This window comes from Oryx dammah, unplaced genomic scaffold (genome assembly GCF_014754425.2).
Source record: "Oryx dammah isolate SB20612 unplaced genomic scaffold, SCBI_Odam_1.1 HiC_scaffold_3, whole genome shotgun sequence".
Lineage (NCBI taxonomy): Eukaryota > Metazoa > Chordata > Mammalia > Artiodactyla > Bovidae > Oryx > Oryx dammah.
Window position 1 is genome coordinate 96117380 of NW_024070187.1, and position 25829 is coordinate 96143208.

At 43.5% G+C, this 25829-nt stretch overlaps 1 protein-coding gene across 6 annotated transcripts in view; it reads left to right on the top strand.

Moving 5' to 3' along the window:
- The window catches only part of ENOPH1 (enolase-phosphatase 1), a 37300-nt gene extending 12897 nt beyond the window's left edge, over nucleotides 1-24403 (top strand). For 5 of the 6 annotated variants that reach the window (XM_040237200.1, XM_040237199.1, XM_040237196.1 and 2 more), the window contains exons 2-6: nucleotides 13252-13353; nucleotides 15088-15290; nucleotides 17064-17196; nucleotides 19747-19870; nucleotides 23303-24403. In XM_040237200.1, coding sequence (XP_040093134.1) covers nucleotides 15166-15290; nucleotides 17064-17196; nucleotides 19747-19870; nucleotides 23303-23442 — 522 coding nt within the window. In that variant the 5' untranslated portion in view covers nucleotides 13252-13353; nucleotides 15088-15165 and the 3' untranslated portion in view covers nucleotides 23443-24403. Of the gene's footprint in view, nucleotides 1-12966; nucleotides 12982-13251; nucleotides 13354-15087; nucleotides 15291-17063; nucleotides 17197-19746; nucleotides 19871-23302 lie in introns of those variants that run through there. The other variant, XM_040237197.1, reaches the window with a different exon arrangement.
- Nucleotides 24404-25829: the final 1426 nt, after the last annotated feature.

The following is a 25829-nucleotide window of genomic DNA, read 5'->3' on the forward strand; positions in this document are numbered from 1 at the left end:
CCAGAAGATCAGGCTTAGGGGATCTGACTCTTTGAACCAAAAAAGGAAAAAGACCTGATTGATAAACTATAGTTTCTTAGTTTATACTTAACCTTTATGTACCTTTGTGAAATGGAGGAAATAAGAGCACTTGTTTCATGGGGTTATTTTGAGGATTGAAATGATGTGATTCAGGTTACTCATTAATCAATGCATTGAGTAGATTTGGAGTGCTTGGGAGCAGTGGCAGATGGTGAGAAGTGATTAGATTCTGGATGTATTTTGAAGATAGGGCTGACAGCATTTGCTGATGAATTGGTGGGATGTGGAGTGTGAGAGCAGGAGGAGTCGAAGAGGACTCTAAGGCTTTCGGCCTGAGCATCTTGGAAGGATGGAGCTGCCACTTGGCTGAGATGGGACAGTGTGGGAGGAGCAGGATTAACGGCTAGAAACAGGAGTTTGAATTTCAGATATCCAAGTGAGATTTGGGGAAGGTAGTTGGAAAAAAAAAATCAGTCTGGAGTTCAGGGAAGAGGTCCAGGTTCAAGCTGTGGATTTAGGGGTCATTGGCAACAGATGGGTATATGGATGGTGTTGGTGGTAAAGAAAGAGGATGAGATGGTTGGATGGCATCACTCACGCGATGGACATGAGTTTGAGCAAGCTCCGGGAGTTGGTGATGGACAGGGAAGCCTGGCGTGCTGCAGTCCATGGGGTCGCAAAGAGTCGAACACGACTGAGCAACTGAACTAACTGCTAAGTGGTAAAGAACCTTCTGGCCAGTGCCGGAGACAAGAGACGTGAGTTCGATCCCTGGGTCAGAAAATACCCTGGAGGAGGAAATGGCAACTCACTCCAGTATTCTTGCCTGGAGAATCTCGTGGACAGAGGAGCCTGGCAGCCTGCCGTCCCTGGGGTTGCACATCATCAGACACAACCGAAGTGATTTAGCACAGCACGGCAACAGATGGCATCTAAAATCACGGATTAGCCAAGATCACTGAGGATTGACTGTAGAATGAGAAGTGCCGGGAACGGTGAAGGCTTAGTTAGTGTTGGCAGTTGTTCCGACTGTTGCTGTAATTACTCATTATTCCTGTTTATTGGAACAGTTACAGTACTGCCAGGTGAGCCAGAATCTCTCATATCTTTTCTTAGTGCAAATCTCTTTGAGAAAAGCAGTATTAGAAATTTCTGTAGGGAATATAATATCGGGATCTGGAGGGTTGGTTGATCCTCCCTGAAGTCATGCACCCACAGAGCTGGATAGACCCAAGCACTGGGCTTCAGTAGACCTGGGTTTGAGTCCTGGCTTTACTCTACCAGCAGTGAAATCTTTTCGAATCTCAGCTGCTTCATTTATTCAGAGGGAGTCACCTTGCACCAATGTAGGTGGATTCAAGGAAGTAAATGTCAGTTCCCTCTCCTCCACACTCACAGGGGCTAGGACTCTGTCCTAGGGCCAGTCAGGGTTCCTGCTCTGAAACTTATGGGATTTTGATGTTCTTTCTCTGCTGCTTTTAAAGACCTATCCCAACTACTAGCGCTTGTGAATAATGACGACCTTCCCTTGTGAGATGGGATTCATTGTAGTTAATTAGATTACAGTTCATATTTCTTTAATTACAGTTTAATCATCTTAATGGGATTTAGAAGACAAGTTTGTCTTACAGCATCACATATATTCTTTTTGAATGCAGATGAAGATATTTAGTGTTCATTCCTAAAGGTTTCAGCTTTCAAAGGGGAGTGATGATCTCTGCTTAACCCATGAAAATAGACAGCAGACTTACCATTTCTGAGCCCTCGTGACCCTTTGTAGCAGCCAGAGCTGCAAAACTTCTCTTGGTAGTTTCTCTAATATGGTCTTCAGGAAGGATATTTAAGGAGCAGTTGTAATACCACAACTGTTGAATCTGTCTGATGGATGGTGTGGACCACTCCAAGAAGCAGTAGATTCCTCATTGTTAGAAATGTTCAAGCAGGTGCAAATATCCAGTTATAAAGTTAGTAAGTTGTGGAGATGCAGTATACAACATAGTGATTAGAGTTAGTAATGCTGTATTGTATGTCTGAAGACTGTGAAGAGAGTAGATCTTAAAAGGTCTCATCACAAGAAAAAAACTTGCTTAACTGTGATGGATGTCAACAAGACTCACCGTGGTGCTCATTCTTCAGTATACACAAACATTCAACCGACGTGTTGTCTTCGTTGTTTAGTCACTAAATCGTGTCCGACTCTCTTGCGACCCCACGGAGTGTGGCTCCCCAGGCTCTTCTGTCAGTGGGATTCTCCAGGCAGGAATACTGGAGTGGGTTTTTGCCATTCCCTTCTCCAGAGGATCTTCCTGACTCAGGGCTCAAACCTGCCTCTCCTGCATTGGTGGGCTTATTCTTTACCATTGAGCCAGGGGAAGCCCAATACGTTGCATAACTGCGACTAATACAATGTTATGTATCAATTATGTCTCAATTTTAAAAAAGACTATACTCTTTCATTGTAGAAATAGATATGTTAAAAAAGAAGTTTTCCCCTCCTTTGGTATCTCATGTCCCAGAGAAAACCTTTGTAACCTGTTATGTCCATATTCTCATAGATTTCCTTTTATCTGTTTAGATAGTCCCCAAAATATGATTACCCTGTGTTCTCATTTCTTATTTAGAGAATGTGATTGGTTCTTAGGACCCATCAAGCCACTTGATTTTCGTTTGTTTTTTATCCTCTGGGATTAATACAGAAATAATAGGTCACCAATATTGTCTTTGTGTTGTTTAACTCTCTGCCTGGAAAATGTTAAATTCTCAAATACTGGAAGTCATTTGCACCCTGTGGTCCCTTTGGAAAGCTTTTAAAATAGTTTCTTTAAATAGCTGTAGTGCTCTTAAGTATCACCCATTACCTTTTTATTGCCCATTTTCTTCAAAGGAGACATGAGTAAATAGAGCAACATTTTTATTTTTATTGATTCTATGACCTTTTCATTAAAACAGCCACTTGATAATAAAGCAAATCCATATCTAGACTTCTAAACATTTATGAGGCAACTTCTTTAATTAGATCTTCAGAAATGTTGTGGCCCTTAATGGAGCTCTTTCAGAATACTATCAGTGAGCTGTGTAGTAAAGTAATATAAACTGCTGCTTGCATAGTACCTCCACTAGCATTTAGTAGGATTTATTGATAATCATCGGAGAAGGCAATGGCACCCCACTCCAGTACTCTTGCCTGGAAAATCCCATGGACAGAGGAGCTTGGTAGGCTGTGGTCCATGGGGTCACGAAGAGTTGGACACGACTGAGCGACTTCCCTTTCACTTTTCACTTTCATGCATTGGAGAAGGAAATGGCAACCCACTCCAGTGTTCTTGTCTGGAGAATCCCAGGGACGGGGGAGCCTGGTGGGCTGCCGTCTATGGAGTCACACAGAGTCGAACACGACTGAAGTGACTTAGCATATTGATAATCATAGTCCCCTGAAAGGCACATGCTGTCGTTTAGTTCTATAGCCTTTTGTCATGTGTGTGTTAGTGTCTTGCTTGTGTCCAGCTTATTGCGACCCCATGGACTGTAGCCCACTAGGTTCCTCTGTCCATGGGATTCTCCAGACAAATATACTGGAGTGGGTTGCGATGCACTCTCTCAGGGGATCTTGCTGACCCAGGGATTGACCCCAGGTCTCCTGCATTGCAAAGAGATTCTTTACCATCTGAGCCACCAGGGAAACCCCTTTTGCTGTGAAAGTGAAAGTCTGCTCAGTCATGTCTGACTCTTTGTGACCCCCATGGAGTATACAGTCCATGGAATTCTCCAGGCCAGAATACTGGAGTGGGTAGCCTTTCCCTTCTCCAGGGGATCTTCCCAACCCAGGGATCGTACCCAGGTCTCCTGCATGGTAGGCAAATTCTTTACCAGCTGAGCCACCAGGAAAGCCTCATACATACTACTAAACTGTAACAACCCTTTAGGTGCCTGGTAGACTAAAAATACTTACATGTTTGTAGAATCCTGGGTTCATTACAGCATTTTTTTTCATACTGTAGAATTGTGAAATTGTCTATAAGTGGATTATAACTGAAGTTAAAGAATTTATCATTGCTGTTCTCGAATTACTTTTAAAGCCTGAAATTTTTCAATGGGCAGGTTTGGGCGATAAGCATTAGCTTTATTTATTTACTTATTTTTTGGCCATGCTGCGTGGCACTGCAGGATCCTAGCTCCTTGATCAGGGATTGAACTCGTGCCCCCTTGCAGTGTAAGCAGAGTCTTAACTGGGTCGCCAGGGAAGTCCCACTACCCGCTTTAAAAAATTTGTGTTTAGAATATTCTTACTTGGTACCGTTTTGTTTTTCAAGGCCAAACTTGCCAGTTACTCCAGATGCCTCTTAATTTCCTACTTTTGTGTTCCAGTCCCCAATGATGAATAGGACATCTTTTTTTGGTGTTAATTCTAGGAGGTCTTCTGGATCTTCATAGAACCGATCAACTTCAGCTTCTTTAGCATCGGCGGTTGGGGCATAGAGTTGAATTACTGTGATGTTTAATGACTTGCCTTAGAAATGAACCGAGATCATTCTGTCATTTTTGAGGTTGCACCCAAGTACTGCATTTTGGACTCTTACTGATTATGAGGGCTACTCTGTTTATTCTATGGGATTCTTGCCCACAGTAGTAGATATAATGGTCATCTGAATTAAATTTGCCCATTCCTGTCCAGTTTTAGTTCACTGATTTCTAGGATGTCGCTGTGTGTTCTTACCATCTCCTGCTTGACCACGTCCAGTTTACCTTGATTCATGGACCTAACATTCCACGTTCCCATGCAGTACTGTTCTTTGCAGCATCGGATTTTACTTTCATGACCACATCACAGCTGAGCGTCATTTCCGCTTTGGCCCAGACGCTTCATTCTTTCTGGGGCTGTTAGTAGTTCTCCTCTGCTGTTCCCCAGTAGTATATTGAACATCTTCCAACCTGGGGGACTCATCTTTCGGTGTCCTATCTTTTTGTCCTTTTACATAGTTCATGAGGTTCTCGTGGCAGGTATAATGGAGTGGTTTGCCACTCTCCCCTTCTCCACTCCATCCTCCTCCTCCATCTTACCTAAGAAACCCGTGTGCGGGTCAGGAAGCAAGTTAGAACCCCGTATGGAGCAGCTGATGGCTCAAGATCGAGAAAAGTGTACGACAGGGCTGTCAGCTGTCACCCTGTTTGTTTAACCTATATGCTGAGCATATCATGAGAAATGCCGGGCTGGAATCAAGGTAGGCGCGAGAAACATCAGCAACCTCAGATATGCGGATGATACCACTCTAATGGCAGAAAGCGAAGAGGAACTAAAGAACCTCTTGATGAGAGTGAAGGAGAGAGTGAAAGAGCCACCTTAAATATTAGTTAAAAATCTGAGATCGTGGTATCTGGCCCCATTACTTCATGCAAATAGAAGGGGAAAAGGTGGACGTAGTGACAGATTTCCTCTTCCTGGGCTCTGAAATCTTTGCAGATGATGACTACAGCCATGAAATCAGAAGATGATTGCTTCTTGGCAGGAAAGCTATGACAGACCTAGATTGTGTGTTGAGACATTACTTTGCCGACAAAGGTCTGTATAGTCAAGGCTATGGTCTTCCACTGGTCATGTATGGTTCTGAGACCTGGACCCTAAAAGAGGCAGAATGCCACAGAATTGAGGCCTTCAAAATGTGCTGGAGAAGACTCCTGCAAGTCTCTTGGACCTCAAGGAGATCAAACCAGTCAAGGGAAATCAGCCCTGAATACTTGTTGGAAGGACTGATTCTGAAGCTGAAGCTCTAGTATTTTGGTCATCTGATGCGAACAGTCGACTCTTTGGAAAAGTCCCTGATGCTGGAAAGGTTGAGGGCAGAAGGAGAAGAGAGCATCAGAGGATGAGGTGGCTGGTTGGCATCACCAATACAATGGACATGAACTTGGGCAAACTTCAGAAGATGGTGAGGGACAGGGAGGCCTGACTGCAAGGAGATCCAACCAGTCCTTTCTGAAGGAGATCAGCCCTGGGATTTCTTTGGAGGGAATGATGCTGAAGCTGAAACTCCAGTACTTTGGCCACCTCATGGGAAGAGTTGACTCATTGGAAAAGACTTTGATGCTGGGAGGGATTGGGGGCAGGAGGAGAAGGGGACGACAGAGGATGAGATGGCTGGATGGCATCACTGACTTGATGGACGTGAGACTGAGTGAACTCAGGGAGTTGGTGATGGACAGGGAGGCCTGGCGTGCTGCGATTCATGGGGTCGCAAAGAGTCGGACATGACTGAACGACTGAACTGAACTGAACTGAAGGATGTTGAAAGAATAGATAAAATCTTCACAGTTTAGTTATTTGCCCCATGTACTTTTATGTTGTCCAATAACACTCACGCTAAAATAGACTGTTCAGTCTGCTAACCTCCCAATTCCAGTTACCCTGAGTTCTGACTTCATTGTCTACCCTTGTGTGCTTAGTCAGTGCAGAGGGGAGTTTTACGTATAGAGGAAAGAGGCAAATTGGATGCTCAGAAGTTCTAAAGTAGATTCTAATTTCTGAAGCTTCTCCTAAACAGGACTGCTTGAGATCTGGACCTTTTATTTCTGTGAGTTCTCCAAGGAAAAGGTCTGTGGTCTATCACTCCATTATCAGAAATGTCTGGTGGCACTTCCCTGATGGTTCAGTGGTTGGGACTCTGTGCTTCCACTGCAGAGGGTCTGGGTTTGATCCCTGGTCTGGGAACTAAGACCCCACATGCCGAGCAGCCAAAAAGTAAATAAAAATAAATATAATTAGAAACGTGTGGCACTCAATAAGTCCTCAGTAGATGTTGAAGAAATGAATTGGTTATCTTTGTGATTTGTTCTCTGGGGACTTCTCTGCTGTCATTTGTCACTAAATTGGGGTAAAGGTGATCTTGCTGTGTTAAAATGTTTGTGCTGGAGTATGTAATTAGTGGTAAGGAACTGGGTGTTTTCATCTATCTAATTACCTCTAGTGACCGCAGTGACTTTGCTTGGTATTATCATCGCCATTTAGCAGATGAGAAAGTAGGCTCAAAGAGGATAAGTTACTCAAACACGGTTAGTGAAAGAAAGAGGTAGAACCCTGGTTTGGCAGACTGCCCAGAGTCTGTACCTGCTCTCAGGATTAACAGGCTCTTGATGAATTGTTCTTGGTACCAATAAAGTTGGATATAGGAAATTTAATTTTGTGGAGCCCAAGGAGTATAGCACTGTATGCGTTTAAAAAGCCTTTGAGGGCTTCCAACTCTGAGTGGCCCTGAATCTGACCAAAACTTTTCCTTAGGGAGTATTTTCAGTTGCTTAGAAGTTGGGGAACAATGGAGGCAGGATGCTGGAGGAGAAGGACCAGATGAGAAAGGTGTAGCATGAGGGATCAGAGTTGGTTTGTTTTTTTAATTGTAACACATTTAAAATAAACAAGGATAAAGACTAGTGCAGTAACTCTGCACCCACCACAAAGCTAACTAAACTTTCATATGATGTTTATTTCAGATCTTAAAGAAAGAAATCATTACAGCTATACCTGAAGCCCTTGGTACATCCCACTTTGTGTTGGTTTTATTCATATGTTAGAGTTTCTGTTCATATTGATAAATACAGAATTTTAGTACATTCATTGTTAACTGCGAAGTAATGTTATAGAGTATGAATATGCGCTTATATTGTCTAGCTGATGATGGTTTAGAACGTTTCCATTAATTTGCAGCCTCCGCAGTGTGACAGTAAGCCCTTTTTTTGCTTTCCTTTCTGCACATGTGTGTCTGCCTAGGAGAGGAAGAGCTGTGTGTGCGCACCTTCCTTCTGCCCCATCTTCTCAGATGGCACTCTCTCAAGTAAGGGCTGGTTTACAGTCCTGCCATGGTGCATGCATGCAGGAGAGATGCTAAGCCAGAGAAAGGAAGGCATGAGGAGGAACATCCTGGGAAAACTTGACTATTTAAAGAAAATCAGAAATATATGGGAAAGGGTAAAGATTGCCTGCCAGTACAGGAAACACGAGTTCAGTCCCTGGGTCGGGAACATCCCCTGGAGAAAGAGATGGCTACCCACTCCAGTGTTCTTGCCTGGAGAATTCCATGGACAGAGGAGCCTGGCGGGCTACAGTCCATGGAGTCGCAGAGTTGGATATGCCTGAGTGACTGACACTTTCCCTGGCAGTCTAGCGGTTAGGACTCTGCCTTCCAGTGCAGGGGGTGCAGATTTGGTCCCTGGATGCGGAACTAAGATCCTACATGCCACAGGGTATGGCCGAAAAAAACCCCAACACAGCATTGTAAATCAACTATACGTCAATGAAAGGTTTTTGTTTTTTTTTAAGAAACAGAACAGTAAAAGGAATTTCTTGCAGAAAAAAGCAATTAATCTTAGCTCATTTTCCTTCTTTAAGATCAAGAATGAGTTTTTATTGAGTTTAAACAAAGCTTTTATGTCAAATATGCTGAAAATTTTGCCTGATCACACTGTTTATATGCTTCAGAATCTGCTGAGTGCTACTGGAATGCCACATGAGAACAAACGAAACTGAATGACTTCTTTGTTTTTACTGGGGCAGGTGAAATTTGAATAACATAGTATGATGAGTCCTACCATTTAAAAAAAGAAAAAACCGGTAATAATATTCTTGTGTTGTGTATTTTCATTTGGGAGTGCAATTTAAGTTGAACTTAGAATTGAGTCTTCTGAAATTAAAAAAAAAAAAATCTGGTTATGGAGCCAAGCTTTTGTTCCAGTCAGAAAAATTCTATACCCACCAAAAAAAAAAAAACCCCACATGGTTTTGTTCATAACAATCTGTTAACTATGTCCTAATCATATCATCCCTCGGGTCTGTTAGCAGGAAATAAAATAAAAAGTCTGCTAGCTTCCTTTTTTTGTTTTTCAATTGAAGAATCACAAACTTACAATATTAAATCAGTTGCAGGTGTACAACGTAGTGATTTAATATTTCTGTACATTACAAAATGATCACCATGATTAGTTTCCATCTGTCACCATACAAAGTTATTACATTAATATTGACTGTATTTCCTATGCTGTTCAGTACTTCCTCATTTATTTTATAACTGGAAGTTTGTACCTCTTAATTCTCTCCATCTTTGTTGCCCATCCTCCACCCCCTCCCCTTCAACCAGCATCTTTCTTCTCTTTTTGCCCTTGTTCACTCTTGTAGTAGTATTACTAGTTAAAATCTTACAATCCAGAAGTAATAAAGAGGAAGTGGGAAGGGAGGGAGAGGACACAGATCAGTGGTTTTCAGGACCACGCTGGGTGGCGGGCTGGTACTAGCTAGCACTAATCTGCAGAAGCCAGGCATTCTGTCGGGCACAATGACCCTGTAATAGCACGTGCTGGCGCTTCATGAATTGGAGCCCATTCTTATTTTACAGTAAGTGAGCCCCCTTTGCAGGGACGAGGATTGCTTTTCTTCAGGGCCTCTGCACATCCCCAGGTGATGTGAAAACGGGACATCAAATGTCCTGTTTCCCCAGGACATTTGAAAACCCCTGGCTTCTATCAGGTGACCCTATGCCCACACCATTCTCTCTGTATGGAATCCTCTCCTCTCATCTTCTCCAAATTAAGCCTATTTTCTTTTGGTGGTTCTCAGGCTTCTTATTCTCAAGGTTTCTTTGTACACTTAAAATTTACTGAGGACCCAACTTCCCTGGTGGTCCAGTGGTTAAGAGTCCACCTTCCAATGCAGGGGACGTGAGTTCAAGCCCTGATTGGGGAACTGCGATCCCATATGGCTCAGGGAAAGCCCAAGACCCACAACTGGGACCCAACACAGCCAAATAAAAATAATAAATATTTTTTAAAAATCACTGAGGCCCCAAAAAGCTTTTATGTGGGTTATACTGATCAACATTTACCATATTAGCAGTTGAAACAGAAATTTAAAAAAACTTATTCATTTTAAACAATAAGCCCCTTTACTTTGTTAACATTAATAAACAATACATGTGTGTGTGCACTGTTGTGTCCGACTCTGTGTGACACTGTGGACCATAGCCTGCCAGGCTCCTGTGTCCATGGACTTGTCCAGGCAAGAGAACCAGAGTGGGTTGCCATGCCCCCCTCCAGGGGATCTTCCCAACCCAGGGATCGATCCCACATCTCTTACATCTCCTGCATTGGCAGGTGGATTCTTTACCACTAGTGCCACCTGGGAAGCCCCAATAAATAATATATTTTTATGAAAAATATTCCCATTCTTTTGGAAAACGTGGCTAGAAGACTGTTTTAGACAGTGTTTTGCATTTTATAAACTGGCTAGGAAGACGGCTGGATTCTCGTCTACACTGGGCCTCTTTGTAGCATCATTCATTGTGTTAACGCTGGGAAGCTCTATTGTACAACTTGGGAAAGAGTAAAGTGGAAAAGGCAAATGATCTTAGTATTTTTATGAAAATAGTTTGACCTCTTGGAGCCACCTAAAAGGGTTCCCAAGACCCCCCGGACTGAATCTCACTGTGAGGATCGTTGCTTTAGATCTCAGTTCTGTGGTCACTTCTCCAGCGAAGCCTTCCCTGACCTTCCTCACAGGTCAGACTTCCCTGTTTTATGCCTTAATATTACTTCTCTCGTTTGTACTATTTATTAAAGTACCATCTTTAATGTTCTATTTCTGCTACTTGGCTCCTTGAGATTCGGGATCCTGTATAGGTTTTGCTCACAATTGTATCCTCAGCGCTTATGCAAGGGCCTGCCCCTCTGCTGGGCATTCAGGACATATTTGAGTAAATAAATGAGTAAATCAGTTTAAATAAGCAGACTTCTTGGGTTCAACTTGATTATAGACTTTCCCTTGAAATGTAAGGCCTTGTCTGAATTATCTACCTGGTGTCTGCATTCACGGCATCTGTTCATTTCCCTTTTTTTCCAGGCTGGTCCTTGCTAAAACTGTTGCAGGGCCATCACGCCCTGGGTCTGCCAAGCATTCTGTTCATGCTCTGTCTCACCCATTGCACCGTATTATAATTCCCCCACCCCCCTCACTAATTTTTTAAAAGTAGTATTTTTAAATATATATTTATTTTCTTGGCTACACTGGGTCTTAGTTGCTGCATGTGGACTCTAGTTCCCTGACCTGGAATCAGAACTGGGCCCCCAGCATTGAGAGCATAGCGTTTTAGCCACTAGACCACCAGAGACGTCTCTGTATTTATTTATTAAAAAAATTTTTTTTCACATTAAAAAAAAAGTTCCCTAAAGAAAGATGATCATGAGATTATCATGATTTTTATTTTGTACATTTCTATATTTTCGAAAATTTCTATGAAACAAACCTGTGTTAACTTTCAAATGAGAAAAGAGAGTTATTACACCTGGAGGTAATGTATCACAGTGTAGTTGAGGAAGGTTCATGAACCCCTCTGTGGCTATTTGCATACTCCTCACTCCAGCGTAACCACCAATTTAGTATCTGTTTTAGATATTTTTGTTTTTTGTCATTTCACTATAAATGGACTCATACCGAATATGGTTATGTGTCATATTTCTCTTATTTAGCATGATGTTTCTGAGGTTCATCCATGCAGTCGCATGTATCAGTATTCTGTTGTATGAATTTTCTGTTTACCCATTTGCCAGTTGATTGATGGCCATTTGGATTGTTTCCACTTTTTCACTAGTATGACTCATCTCCTGGTGACTTGAATAGTAAAGAATCTTCCTGTACTGCAGGAGGCCCAGGTTTCATCCCTGGGTCGGGAAGATTCCCTGCAGAAGGGAATGGCTACCCACTCCAGTGTTCCTGCCTGGAGAATGCCATGGACAGAGGAGCCTAGTGGCTACAGTCCACGGAGTCACAAACAGTCGGACACGCCTGAGTGACTAACACTTCCACTTTTTCATGACACATTCACATCCAATTCTTGTGAACAGTTTTCGTTTCTCTTGGGATGGAACATTGGATGGAATCATTGGGTCATATCATAAGCTGTTGAACTTTTAAAGAAACTGCCAGACTCCTTTATAGAGTGACTGCATCATTTTATCCCCACCACCACCACCACCCCAACTAGATTCTCGAGAAACTTATTGAGAAAAGGGATTGTTACTTGTTTATCTTTTCAGTCCCCTTCTCCATGGCCCACTAGCCTGTCTTAGCATGTGCGTGCATGCTAAGTTGCTTCATTTGTTTCCGACTCTGTGTGACTCTATGGACTGTAGCCTGCCAGGCTCCTCTGTCCGTGGGATTCTCTAGGCAAGAATACTGGAGTGGGTTGCCATGCCCTCCTCCAGGAGATCTTCCCTACCCAGGGATTGAACTCATGTCTCATGTCTCCTGCATTGACAGGCTGATTCTTCACCACTAGCGCCACTTGGGAAGCCCCACTTAGTGTATAGTTGACACTTAATTTTTATTGAATGTGTCACATTGGATTTGAAAAGACACACATGCAACAATTACAAGTAAATATAAAAATTTTTACCTAAGAGGGATCATGTTCCCAGTGCATAGGTTACTTACAGGTTCTTTACTTCTCAATTGTTTTGCACCTCAAAATGTATAGGGTGGATGGTATGGAGGAGTAGAAAGAAAGTCCAAGAAGGAGGGGATATATGTACGCATATGACTGATTCACTTTGTTGTGAAGAAGAAACTAACATAACATTGTAAAGCAAGTATACCCCAATTAAAAAAAAAAATACATAGGCTATTCTGTAGGTATTCTGATTTCCAAACAGGAATTACGGGGATCAGGAATTTTTAAGTGTTTGTTATACGTGGACGTCTTTCTGTCAGCAGATGTTTGTTTTGTCCAGGTCCTGGGCACTGCAGTGTAAACCGGATAGTCTTGATCCCTGCCCTCGAGGACGTGTGGTCTAGCCATCTGGTTTAGGAGTCAGCCGACTTTTTCTGTAAAGGACTGAACACTGTTGAGATTTGAGGGCCATATGGTGTTGCTTACAAGTATTCGCCTTCTCATTGTGACCCCAGAGTGGCCACAGACACCCAGTAAACTAGTGAGTGTGGCCATATTCCAGTACAGCTTCGTTTACAAAAACGAGAGGAGATTGAACTTGGCACATGGGCTGTAGGTGCTGACTCTTGATCTAGTTCATCTGTTTCTCTGTCTCTAACCCTTCTGTCCAGAGCAGCAATTTTCATATTTTCAATGAAACTTTCAGTGTCTTATTTGCTAGACTTAGGTGAGGTGAGATTGTTGAAGAACTTGATCTCATGCAAACAACTAAAAGCTAATGCTTGTTTTTTTCTTTTGCACTTTTATCTAGGACATTTTATTTCCTTATGTGAAAGAAAATGTTAAAGAGTATCTGCAGACACATTGGGAAGAAGAGGAGTGCCAACAGGATGTCAGTCTTTTGAGGAAACAGGTTGGGACGTTTCTGTTCCCTTGCTTCTACATTCCCAAGGGTGTTAGAGCTGCGGATGCCTGAAGGCTTAGAATATGCTCTGGGCTTATTTTAAAATAAGCGCTCTAGATTCACAGAGCGTGGAAGTTGCCGTGACTTGTCTGCTTAGGAATCCACATAATTAAACGGCCAGATCATGGCAGTTTATTGTCTCCACAGTTGCCTCTTTCTGGAGCTGTTTCAATTGCATACAAATATCACGTATTTATAAAACTAAGTCATTTCTGGGTGGAATGCCAAAGGGTCTTGTGCCATTTCATCACATTTTTCACGAATGTCTCCTTGTGACCACACTTCATCACCTCGTTCTCCACTATCTCCTTCCCACGGCATAAGGCCCTGCTGCCCGGCCACAGAACTCCTGGGCCCGCACCTCTCACCCCAGCTCAGTCTCGGGCCAGTCGTCTTCTTTTTTTAATTAAAATTTTTTTATCTATTTTTTATTTTTTGGCTACACTGGGTCTTCACTGCTGTACAGGCTTTTCTCTAGTTGCAGTGAGCAGGGGCTGCTCTCTAGTTGTGGTGCGAGAGCTTCTCACTGCAGTGGCAACTTCTCTTGTTGCAGAGCAGGGGCTTTACGGTGCGTGGGCTTCAGGCATCGCACCTCCCGGGCTCTGGAGCACAGGCTCGATAGTTGTGGCTTACAGGCTTAGTTACACCGTGGCATGTGGGCTCCTCCTGGACCAGGGATCGAACCCATGCCTCCTGCATTGGCAGGTGGATTCTTTACCACTGAGCCACCAGGGATGCCCCTCTGCCCAGTCTCTATACCTGCCTTCAGTTGCACACGCTCTGTTCTGCTCTGACTCCTACCACTGTGCTCTGTGGAACTCCTCTTCTGTTGTTTTTCTTATTAAAACTGCTTTACTGGCAAAGGTCTTACATACTGTGCAGAGCAAACTCTCTGGCAATTCTTTTCGGAGTTAATTTTCTACATGAGACAATGTGGGAGGCTGTGTAAGTTCTTTCATGTTAGGAGTTTGGATTGAAGAGAATCACAGCCTTTGGGGCATGGGGCGTTTGGGTTTGTTACATTTTCCACATAACTCAGGGTTAGTCTGAAACATTCCCCTGTTCACCTTTTTTGGTGTCTCAACGCTTGTTGTGGAAACATACGTATGGCTTTCCCTGTTGTAGTGCATGAATCACTGCGTCTTCAGGGCTTGGGCACACACATTGTCACCGGCTCAATAGCTATTAAGGTTTGCAAGATGTGGGCTGATTGCAGGAGATTGTATGTAAATCAACCCCAGGCATCGCGTCACTAGTTTCTTTTCATTGAATTCCAGGCATAAACTTAAGATTTTCTTGATTTCTTCCTCAGTTAGTTATAGTGCAGAGAAAATGATCAGATTTAACTGAAGTCCTGGTTTGGTCCTAGTAGGTTTGATCCTAGTAAGTGAATCAACAAACCAGGTCTTACAACATTTTATCATTTTGTGCTTTTTGTTCTCACATGCAACATGCCTCTCGGTTTAAGTTTCAGCTTTAGTGATACAGGAATGCTGTTGTAAACTTATTAATTATAATCCACTGTTTTTTAGGAATCATTCATTTCAGTCCCAAAGCCTAGGATACTTTAATTTGTGACAGTGCTCAGAGCTCATGGTAGCTGGGGAAAAGTTGGTCTGCTAGTTTTCAGGTATCGTTTAAGAGATCTCATCACAGATTTCGTGTTGTTGATGACTTTTAAAGGCTGAAGAGGACTCCCACCTGGATGGGGCTGTCCCGATCCCGGCAGCCTCTGGTAGTGGGGCGGATGACCCGCAGTGGATGATCCAGGCCGTGGTGGATAACGTGTACTGGCAGATGTCCCTGGACCGGAAGACCACGGCGCTGAAGCAGCTGCAGGGCCACATGTGGAGGGCGGCGTTCCAGGCCGGGCACATGAAAGCAGAGTGCGTAGCTCCTCAAGAGACTCTCAACACTTCCTCCACCCCCGAACGCGAATGCACTTTCCACTGGTTTTCTCTCTCAGTGCAGGTTGCATGACTTGCAAAGTAGCTAAAAAATCAGCATTCTTTTTACTCCGAGTGAGTGTGTTATTTTTTTTTTCCAAAGCTGGGATAAATTTAGTTCACCCAGCTAAATTGCCCGGGCCTATATCTGGCTTGGTGTGGCGGTTGGAAACTTTCAACTCCAGCCTTAGAAGATGGCGACTCCCTTGAGCTCAGTCATACCCGATCCTTAGGGTATGAGTAACAGCGCTGTTGGGTGCTTCCCGGGACTGTGAGGATTACTTGCTTCTGCTCTGTTGGAGAAGCAAGATGCTGTGAAATGCACCTGCCGCCGCGAGGTTCCTCAGTCGGCAGTGCCACTTTTCCACAGACCCTGGGATCAGAGCACTCCTGCTGGAGGAGCCTCGTGAGTCCTGAATTGCTAAGAAAGTCTTAGTAAGTCACATGTATTAGGATTTTAGGGCATTGCCTGATGTAAAGCCTAAGATCCAAGACGGTTACTAGCTGCTAATATTTCTTTTTTCTGTCAATTGAGATGCCATTCCTTTAGGTGCTTTACAAGGTGGCTTCCACCTTTTAAGGATGCTTGAGAATTTCAGAATAGGCCAGTGATGTGGAAGTCAACATCAGTTAGTTCACGTTGTAAAACACCCAAAGGAGTGGAGTCAGGAGACCATGTCACAGGAGTCAGCCCTGCCTTCTCTCAGAATTAGTTCCTTAATTATAAAACCGAGAGCTTGAAATAAATCATCTTAGACTTCTAAGCCCTGCTTTGGAGCAAGATCAGTCTGTAGATTCAACATAGAATAATCCTGCCTCTGAGTGAAAAGTAACATATGAAGTAACTCACAATTACGGGAACTGGTTTTGAACTAAATCGTCCATCCCTTTCCTTCCATTTGTGTAATATATTGAGTTGTGTTTCATCCAGCGGACGACTTCTCTGACATTTTCCAGGTGATCCTTTATAACAGACTGGGTCCACCTCCCAAGTTTCTTGTGCTTCTCTCGTCACCCGTTTCCTGTGGTGTTCCCTCCCTGAACAGAACGCGCCATAGAATTGGTGAACAAGGTAGTGTCAGGACCCGGAACACCAGACACGATGCTTTGCTGACTAGCAAATGTGAGGTGGTGCATGTCTCTTAAATGATTTGTTCCATAACTTTTTCCTGTAGAGTAAAACTTGAAGTTGTCTTAGTTCTCAAGAAATGTAGTTCTGTTTTCTAGCAAATCGAAGACAAATAGCTTTGAGTCCTCCAATTTTTTTTTTTTTTTTAGTTGTTGGACTACAGATCTTTCTAAAAGTACTTCTGTGCTTTCTTAAGGCACACTGGACATAACCTTTTCTAGTCATGAACTAATCAAAGATTACACAGCAGTACAATATTACTCTTTTTTGCTTTTTTGAATTCCTTAGGACTTCAAACACTTGCTTTCTTATTTTATCTCTCTGTCCATAATCACTTTTTACTGTCATTAGGGTGACTGTGTGTCAACAACTCTTCCCCTTTCCACTGAAACTGCTTCTAATCTCTGACCGTGGCACTCTGGGGACACGCTCATGACATCTGCAGGAGTTCACAGCCTCGTGGAGGTGCTTTCCCTGGTGTCCATTTGTACACAAATAGAGAAACTTGTGGCAACTGTGTGACTGGTTTTCATCCGGCTGGAATAACCTCTTGCTGCACTTTGCCTCTGTGTTCTTCCCTCTAGGTTCTTTGAAGATGTGGTTCCGGCTGTCAGGAAGTGGCGAGAGGCTGGAATGAAGGTGTATGTCTATTCTTCAGGGAGCGTGGAGGCGCAGAAACTATTATTTGGGCATTCTACAGAGGGGGATATTCTTGAGGTAGGTGGGCTGAGTACTTTGTTTTTTGGCACCGTCAAAGCATAAAATAGTGACTGTGAGTGCTACAGTTAGAAACTAAGTCAGCATTCAGGTACTTGCTTTTACGTATGCTGTGCGAGTTGAAAAAAGTAGAAAAAACAGGGAATACATTATGGAAGGGTGAACTGTGGCCGGTCCAAGGCTTTTTGTAGCACTTTGTAAGAAGTCCTAACGCTTAGCTGCCCACAAGGAACCTGGGAAGTCTGTTAAAGCTGTAGGTCCCTGGGCTGCACTTCTTGGCACATCTTGACTCAGAAGGTCTGGGGTGAGGGTCATGCGTGTGCATTTAGAAATACCCACCCCAAGTGATTGTGGTGACTAGTATTAAAACTAGCTACATGCATCCACATAGGTATATAGGTCGACCTAGCTAGCTATATATCCATCCACATACATATTTATTTATCGCAGCTAGATAAGACCTGAGTTAGCTTATAAACCAGCTATCTTGTCATTATTAGAAAATTGTCAGCCCAGAGGAAGAGAAACCAATGGCTTTTGGTTGTTGAAGGTGTCAGGTAAGATGTGTGATAGCAGCACATAACTCTGTGGTGGTGGTATAGTCGCTAAGTCGTGTCCAGCTCTGGCGACCCCATGTGGGGTAGCCCGCCAGACTCCTCTGTCCATGGGATTTCCAGGAAAGAAATACTGGAGTGGGTTGCCATTACCTTCTCCAGGGGATCTTCCTGTCCCTGGGTCTCAGAAAAGGGCACACAGACTTCCTGAGTGCCTGAGAGGACACGGTGGTTTCATTTGTTTCCAGTACTTTGGAGACAGATTTTATTTTAGCAGAATCCTCATTCTTCTCGAAGAGACCTGGCCATGTTATTGCACAAAATAACTTAAGGCCACCTATGAACGCTTGTACCTGAGAAAGGCCTGGCTACCTTTTCTTTCCCACTGTCTCTGTGCCCCCTGGTGGACAGGATGGTCATTAGGAAAGGGAAAGAAATGCTGAGTAACTGAATACAGGCCAAACTTAATGTTACACAATAGTTTACTCAGCTAACTTTTTTTTTTTTAATAAATATTTATTGACTCTTTACCATATGCAGAGAAAGGTTTGGCTTTGGAGATTGTCACAGTCTCATTTTACCTTCCTTCTTTTCATCTTAGTTCTAAATCAAATATTAAATAAAATGCTTTCATTTATAAAACCCTTTCGTTATTTGGTAACTGTTCTCCTCTGAATACAGATTTAAGCTTCTTTTCTGCTATCTCTGATAAAACAATCAGGTCATAGGAGACAGGACATCATAATTACCTACTAGGTTCAGTAATGAATACTTTATTTTCCACTTGCTCGTTGTGAGACAGACTTTAGAAAGAAAATATGCAAAACCATTCTTAACTTTAAAAATCATAATGTTAATATACCTTACTTTCTCTGAGTGATTGTTTTTAGTTTGAGTGTTTTTAGTTAGGCTTATCTTTAGTTTGTGAAAAGTTCTGAAAATATTCAAGAGATCACATTATATAATGTGTGTGTGCTCAGTCGTATCCAGCTCTTTGTGACCCCGTGGACTGTAGCCCACCAGGCTCCTCTGTCCATGGGATTTCCCAGGCAAGAACACTGGAGCAGGTTGCCGTTTCCTCCTCCAGGGGATCTTTCTGACCCAGGGATCGAACCTGCAGTCCCTGCATTGGCAGGTGGATTCCTTGCCAGTGAGCTACCTGGGGAGCCTGCCACTATTACTGCTCAGAAACGCTAGATAAAATATTGGGTTGGATGGAATTTCAAAATGTTTTATTTAGAAAATCAAAGTTTCTTGGAAGTAAGATGACAGCTTACTAATAAGGCAGGTTAGAGAAATCCGTTCATGCTGGCCTCAAAAGGACAATGTGGAGAACCTTTTCATCAGAGGTGAAACCCAGTCCATAAGTTGTTTGAGTGCATATAGTATTATAATGGTAGAAAGTAGGGCATAATCGGAGAAGGCAATGGCACCCCATTCCAGTACTCCTGCCTGGAAAATCCCATGGATGGAGGAGACTGGAAGGCTGCAGTCCATGGGGTCGCTGAGGGTCGAACATGACTGAGCGACTTCACTTTCCCTTTTCACTTTAATGCATTGGAGAAGGAAATGGCAACCCACTCCAGTGTTCTTGCCTGGAGAATCCCAGGGACGGGGGAGCCTGGTGGGCTGCCGTCTCTGGGGTCGCAGAGTCGGACATGACTGAAGCGACTTAGCAGCAGCAGCAGCAGCGCATATATATGTAAAAGACTTTGGATATAAAATTGAAAATGAAAGAAAGCTGAAAAGATTACAGAATGATCTTACATACATTGAATCAGTAGTTTTCTTCTTCCAGATGTTTATTTCTATAAAACCTTACTTTATTTTTCATAGCCTCCACAAAGTTCTCTATGAAGTAGACCTACAGAGAATATTTCTTGAGGGGATGAAGTGACTATGATTGTTGAGTATTTCAAAGAAAAGGGATGAGAACCAGAGGGGCTGGGTTGCACATGTGCTCATAGCATCTTTGTTTCTCCTCCTATGTGTTCAGCTTGTGGATGGTCACTTTGATACCAAGATTGGACACAAAGTGGAGAGTGAGAGTTACCGAAAGATCGCCAGCAGCATTGGCTGTTCAACCAACAACATCTTGTTTCTGACGGATGTTTCCCGAGGTGAGTAATCTTACTTCTAACATTGTACACTCCAGGTTGGGAGCTGAGCCTGGCACTGGAAACACTTTGCCTTCATAAAGAAGGTTTCCATGGGGAGCCATGAGAAATGAGACAGGTCTCTAAAGGAAACAGTGCAAATAGATGCTTACAGACAAGACTTGCCCCGTGGTCATCTTGGTAAGAGATGTAATGTAAACGGTCATTGACCTGTGTCACTGACCACGTGGACAGTGACGACTCAGCTTGGTTGAGAATCTGGGTTGCTGGTCAAGAGGACTGTGCTTGAGGCAGGGGTGCTTGGGAACTGTGCTTGGAAACTCGGGGTGCGTGGAAGGCAGCGCCTCTGCTGCTGAGGGAATGCATCTGAGGAGGGGAGTGTGGAGCACTCTTTCTCTGGGAGGTGACAGTCCTTTCACAGAAGGTGGGAACATATAAGAGACAGCTCTGCCCCATTTACTTTTAGTACTTAGAGTGGAGGTTTGCGAGTCGCTCAGTCGTGTCCAACTCTTTGCGACCCCGTGGACTGACTGTAGCCTGCCGGGCTCCTCTCTATCCATGGGGATTCCTCAGGCAAGAATATTGGAGTGGGTTGCCATTCCCTTCTCCAGAGGATTTTCCCGACCCACGGATCAAACCCAGATCTCTTGCACTGCAGGCAGATTTTTCACCATCTGAGCCATGAGGGAAGCCTGTCACCGTTTAATTAATGCACTCTGTTGCTCTGTTTCCCACCGGTTGAGAAACTACTGGGGATTCTTATTACAGCAGATCTGAATTCCAGAGAGCGTGTTTTGGATTCTTGCCCTGTCTGTCCATCTCTGGCCGCAGGCCTGAGTCCCGTCTCCACTCCTCCCCTGTTTGCACATGGGTTTTATGTCTGCGTGCAGCGCCGCTGCTCTCGCCAGTTTTCCTTCCTTGAAATTTCCTCACACTCTGTACAGAGGAGTCATTTGTTAAATTGCGGGTCCTAATTCAGTAGTTGCACATCGAGGACCTGAGTCATTGCATTTATAACAAGCTTCTAGGTGATTGCCACACTGCTGGTCCGGGGACCACTCAGAGCGGTAGTGCTCTAGAGCAGGAGTTGATAGTAGTGTTCTGTAAAGGGCCAGACAGTAGATATTTTAGGCTTTGCAGGCCATGCCGCTACTCACCTCTGGTCTTCGAAGTGCAGAAGCAGCCATAGACAGTACAGAAGTGAGTGGGCCTGGCTGTTTCCAGTAAAACTATTTACGATAACAAGCGGTAGGCCGTCATTTGCTGACCTTTGTTCTAGAGCATAGACCATAGAGTCTGACACACGATTTCAAACTGTAGCTCTACCTCTGGCTAGCTGTCAGTTTTCATATCTGTAGAATGGGGATGGTCATATAACGCTAATTACCTAAGGATTGTTGGAAAGATTAAGACGGAAACGGAAGCTCCATGAAGACAAGATCTTCGTTTTGTTCCTGTTTCTGGTCTTAGCATAGTACCTGGCACATAGTAGCTGCTAACTTAATGTAAGGTATTAGCTATTATCTTTCAGATAGAAACAAAAGGAGGAGGGGATTGTAACCCAGGTCATGCTGGAGATAGTAGCCCCCGCAATATGTAGCTTACTTGGTTTCATTTGACTAGTCCTGTTTCTTTGTTTGCTTGGGTCTTTGTTGCTTTACTTGGGCTTCCTCTAGTTGTGGCGAGTCGGGGCTACTCTAGTTAACAGTGCGCGGGCTTCTCACTGCAGTGGCTTCTCATTGCAGAGCACCGGCTCTAGAGTGTACAGGCTCAGTAGTCATGGCATACGGGCTTAGCTGCCCTGTGCCATGTGGAATCTTCCTGGATCAGGGATCAAATCCATGTCCCCTGCATTGACAGGCAGATTCTTTACCACTGGACCACCAGGGAAGTTCTGACAAGTCCTGTTTTTATTTTTACCCATCCGTGCTGTGGGCTTCCTCGGTGGGTCAGATGGTAGAGAATCTGCCTGCAATGTGAGAGACCTGGGTTCATTCCCTGGTTTGGGAGGATCCCCTGGAAGAGGGCATGGCGACCCACTGCAGTGTTCTTGCCTGGAGAGTCCCCATGGACAAAGGAGCCTGGTGGGCTGTGGGGTTGGAAGGAGTCGGATATGACTGAGTGACTAAGCATATCCATGCTGTCACTGATCTTAAAGCACTCATAGTCCAGTGAGAAGAGAGACGGCAGGTAATACGTGTCAGCTCAGATTATCCTGTGCGTGCTTAGTCGCTTCAGTCATGTCCAACTTTTGGCGACCCTCCGGACTGTAGCCCTCCAGACTCCTCTGTCCATCGGATTCTCCAGGCACGAATACTGGAGTGAGTTGCCATTTCTTCCTCCAGGGGATCTTCCCAACCCAGGGATCGGACCCACGTCTCTAATGTCTCCTGCATTGGCAGGTGGGTTCTTTACCACTAGCTCCACTTGGGATGTCCCTCATATTGTCCTGATGGAACTAAATACAAGGAGCACCTAGGATGCACTAATACAGATGGTGGTGGCCCTAGAAGATAGAATACTTGAGCTGAATCTTGAAGAGAAGGGATCCGCCAGGCAAAAATGGTGCGCAGTCTAGCCAGGGCTTAGGACATCTTTGGGCTCCAGGTGTAAGTAGGTATTTTAGCCTGATTAGATCCTGGGGTTCCATTGGTCCCATATCTGTTTAACTGGAATTATTCCTGACAGCCTGTCCTCTGGGAAACAGCTCAGGTCTCTGGAGGACTGATCGGAGGGAACGGAAGAAAGCTGTCAGCAGGACATGGCTCTGTCTTTGTGCGTTCATAAGCACTTAATAAAGCTCAGACGTCTAGGAGACACCATCCTCCTAGTCTGTCAGTGCAGTTACGTATTTGAAAAAAATGTTTTATGGAAAAATTTAAAACTATTTAAAACAGTAATTCCACCCCCATGTGCCTATTCTTCTTCTTCTTCTTCTTCTTTTTAAGATTATTTAGTTATTTGACTATGTTGGGACTTAGTTGCAACATGTGGGATCTAGCTTCCTGGCCAGGGATCAAGCCCTGGCCCCCTGCACTGGGAGCTTGGAGGCTTAGCCACTGGACCACCAGGGAAGTCCCAATGTGCCTGTTTTTTAGCTTCAACAATTAAAGAATTTGGACCAGATTTCTTTCTTTTTTTAAGAATTTTTTTTTTTTTGAGACGAAGCCTTTTTTTTTTTTAAGTCTTTGTTGAATTTCTTAACTATGTTGCTTCAGTTTTATTGTGTTGGTGTTTTTGGCCACAAAGCATGTGAGATCTTAGCTTCCTGACCAAGGATCGAACCCCCTCCATTGGAAGGCAAAGTCTTAACCCCTGGACCATTAGGGAAGTCCCGAGACTTGTTTCTTGCATTCCCACCTCCCTCTGATCGCTTTGAAGCAAATCCCAAGCATCCTATCCTGCTGTTTCCTACACGTATTTTGCTTCTTGCAGAGGCCAGCGCTGCTGAGGAGGCAGACGTGCATGTAGCTGTGGTGGTAAGACCAGGCAACGCAGGGCTAACTGATGATGAGAAGACCCACTTCAGCCTCATCACATCCTTCAGTGAACTGTACCTGCCTTCCTCAACCTAGACGAGGAACCCCGAGGAAGCCCAGACTGTCTTCACAGCGTCGTCCCTGTCGTCTAGTTTTATTCTAATGGTAAAAGGCATTTGCTTAAAAAATACAGATAAACACACATGGAAGGTTTGTTAAGTGTGTGTTTGTTCAAATTTCCTTTCACAAGCACATTGTGGAAAAAAGAATCTCAGTTCAGTGAAAAGGAAACTTATTTTAAAGATGCTCTCTATGTAGAAATTGTTTGGGACCACAACTCTAACCCTTATGCAGGGCGACGTATAGTTGAGAGAAGAAATTATGACTGAACAGGTCAAATGTGTTAATGTTTATTAAGTCATGGATCAAAATAGATTGGTTTGAGTGGTTTCTCAGAAGCCTTGTTATTTTGAAACTAGAAGTATTTCAAAGACATTCCTAATAATAATCTACTTCTCCTTTTAAATTGTGAGTTGAAGATTACAACAACCTAATTTGAAACTATTAATCTCTCTGTTTACAAATGACAAAGCTATTTGTTATTTGTTTCTGCTCCAGAAGAGAGCAGAGTTGGGAAAGAAAATGCATGTGAGTCTTGATTAACCAAGTGTTTATTGCTTAAGAAACTTGCTGATCACTGTGGTACCCACAGCAAGCAGTTGTCTTACCAGTGGAAAAGATGCACTGATGTAACAGCTAAAATAGAAGTGTACTTCCTAAGGTTTAACCAAACAGCCCTAATCCTGCCCGTTGTTACAGATTTCAGAGATGCCCAGCTAACTACTTCTTAGCACAGTTTGAGAACAGATGTTACTTCCTGTTTACTCTTAAAAAATAAATGGTTTACTGAAATTTGTCCAAAAGACCTAGAGCCCTGATATCTAATATGAAATGGATGCAAGAAATGTAAATTTTATAACAGCTTTATTTATCCTGGTTCAGCCTAATGGGATGTCATGTCAGTTTCATGTGATTAATAAAAGCATTTTCTTCTTCACTCAGTTTTATGGAAGCTTGCTTACTGCCAGAAGCAGAAAAGTAGCTGAAGAGAGACTGGATAAATAAGAATTTTAGTTTAGCTTTTGCCTTAATTTTGAGTGTGTGTTTGTGATATGGGAGTTTATGCATGTATGCATTTTAATGGAATGCCAGTAGAAAATCATTGACCATTATTTGAGATATATATATATATATATGTAACCTTGCTGCTGCTGCTGCTGCTAAGTCGCTTCAGTCATGTCCGACTCTGTGTGACCCCATAGACGGCAGCCCACCAGGCTCCCCCGTCCCTGGGATTCTCCAGGCAAGAACACTGGAGTGGGTTGCCATTTCCTTCTCCAATGCACGAAAGTGAAAAGTGAAAATGAAGTCACTCAGTTGTGTCCGACTCCTAGCGACCCCATGGACTGCAGCCTACCAGGCTCCTCCATCCATGGGATTTTCCGGGCAAGAGTACTGGAGTGGGGTGCCATTGCCTTCTCCGATAGGTAACCTTAGTAGTTATTATTTCATTTGGATAGTAAACATTCAAGAAATAAGTGGATTTCTTAAGATTTTTGAGAATCTTATGTTTGAGGTATATAAGATAATGCTTGAAGGAGGCAACTGTTCTAATAAATCAAAAAAAATGAATGAATTCTGGAGTAATAATTTTAGTAGGCTTGCAAATAGGAGAGGACAGGGAACATAAAAGGTTTTATGTCGATAGTTTCTATGTTGTAGTAGCTAATTAAGAGATCTGAGGACTGTGAAGATATTATTGTTCAGTCGCTCAGTCATGTCCCACTCTGCGACCCCCTGAACTGCAGCACGCCAGGCTTCCCTGTCCTTCACCATCTCCTGGACTACGCTCAAACTTGTGTCCACTGAGTCAGTGATGCCATCCAGCTATCTCATCCTCTGTTGTCCCCTTCTCCTCTTGCCTTCAGTCTTTCCCCAGCATCAGGGTCTTTGCAAGATATGTGAAGATATAGAAGAGTTACTACTATAAGTAAATCTTAGAAATGGGAGTAATTTGTAAGTGTTAGTAAAGCCGCAAATGGTAATTAAAGGATGAACTTCATACAGATTCTGAAAAAGCTTATGAGAAGACAAAAGAAAGGGGATTGCTTAATGATAGTAGAGAAGCAACTGGAAAAGTAAGGAAGGAATGAGAGAAAATTATACACCAGGGACTAGATTAGAAAGAAATGAAAAGGAGAATGCTCAGTTTCTAGCCAGTGGAGAATTAAGCTGGAGAGTGTCTTAGTCCCTCTAGGCTGCTGTAGCAAAGTCACAGAGACTAGGTAGCTTCAAAACAGCAAAACTAGTTTTCACAGTTTTGAAGGCTGGGAAGTCCAAGACCAAGGAGCTGGTGAATTCATCATCTGGGTCTTGCTCTGGTGGGCGGGGTCATGCTCAGTAAGTCGTTAATCCAGTTTTCT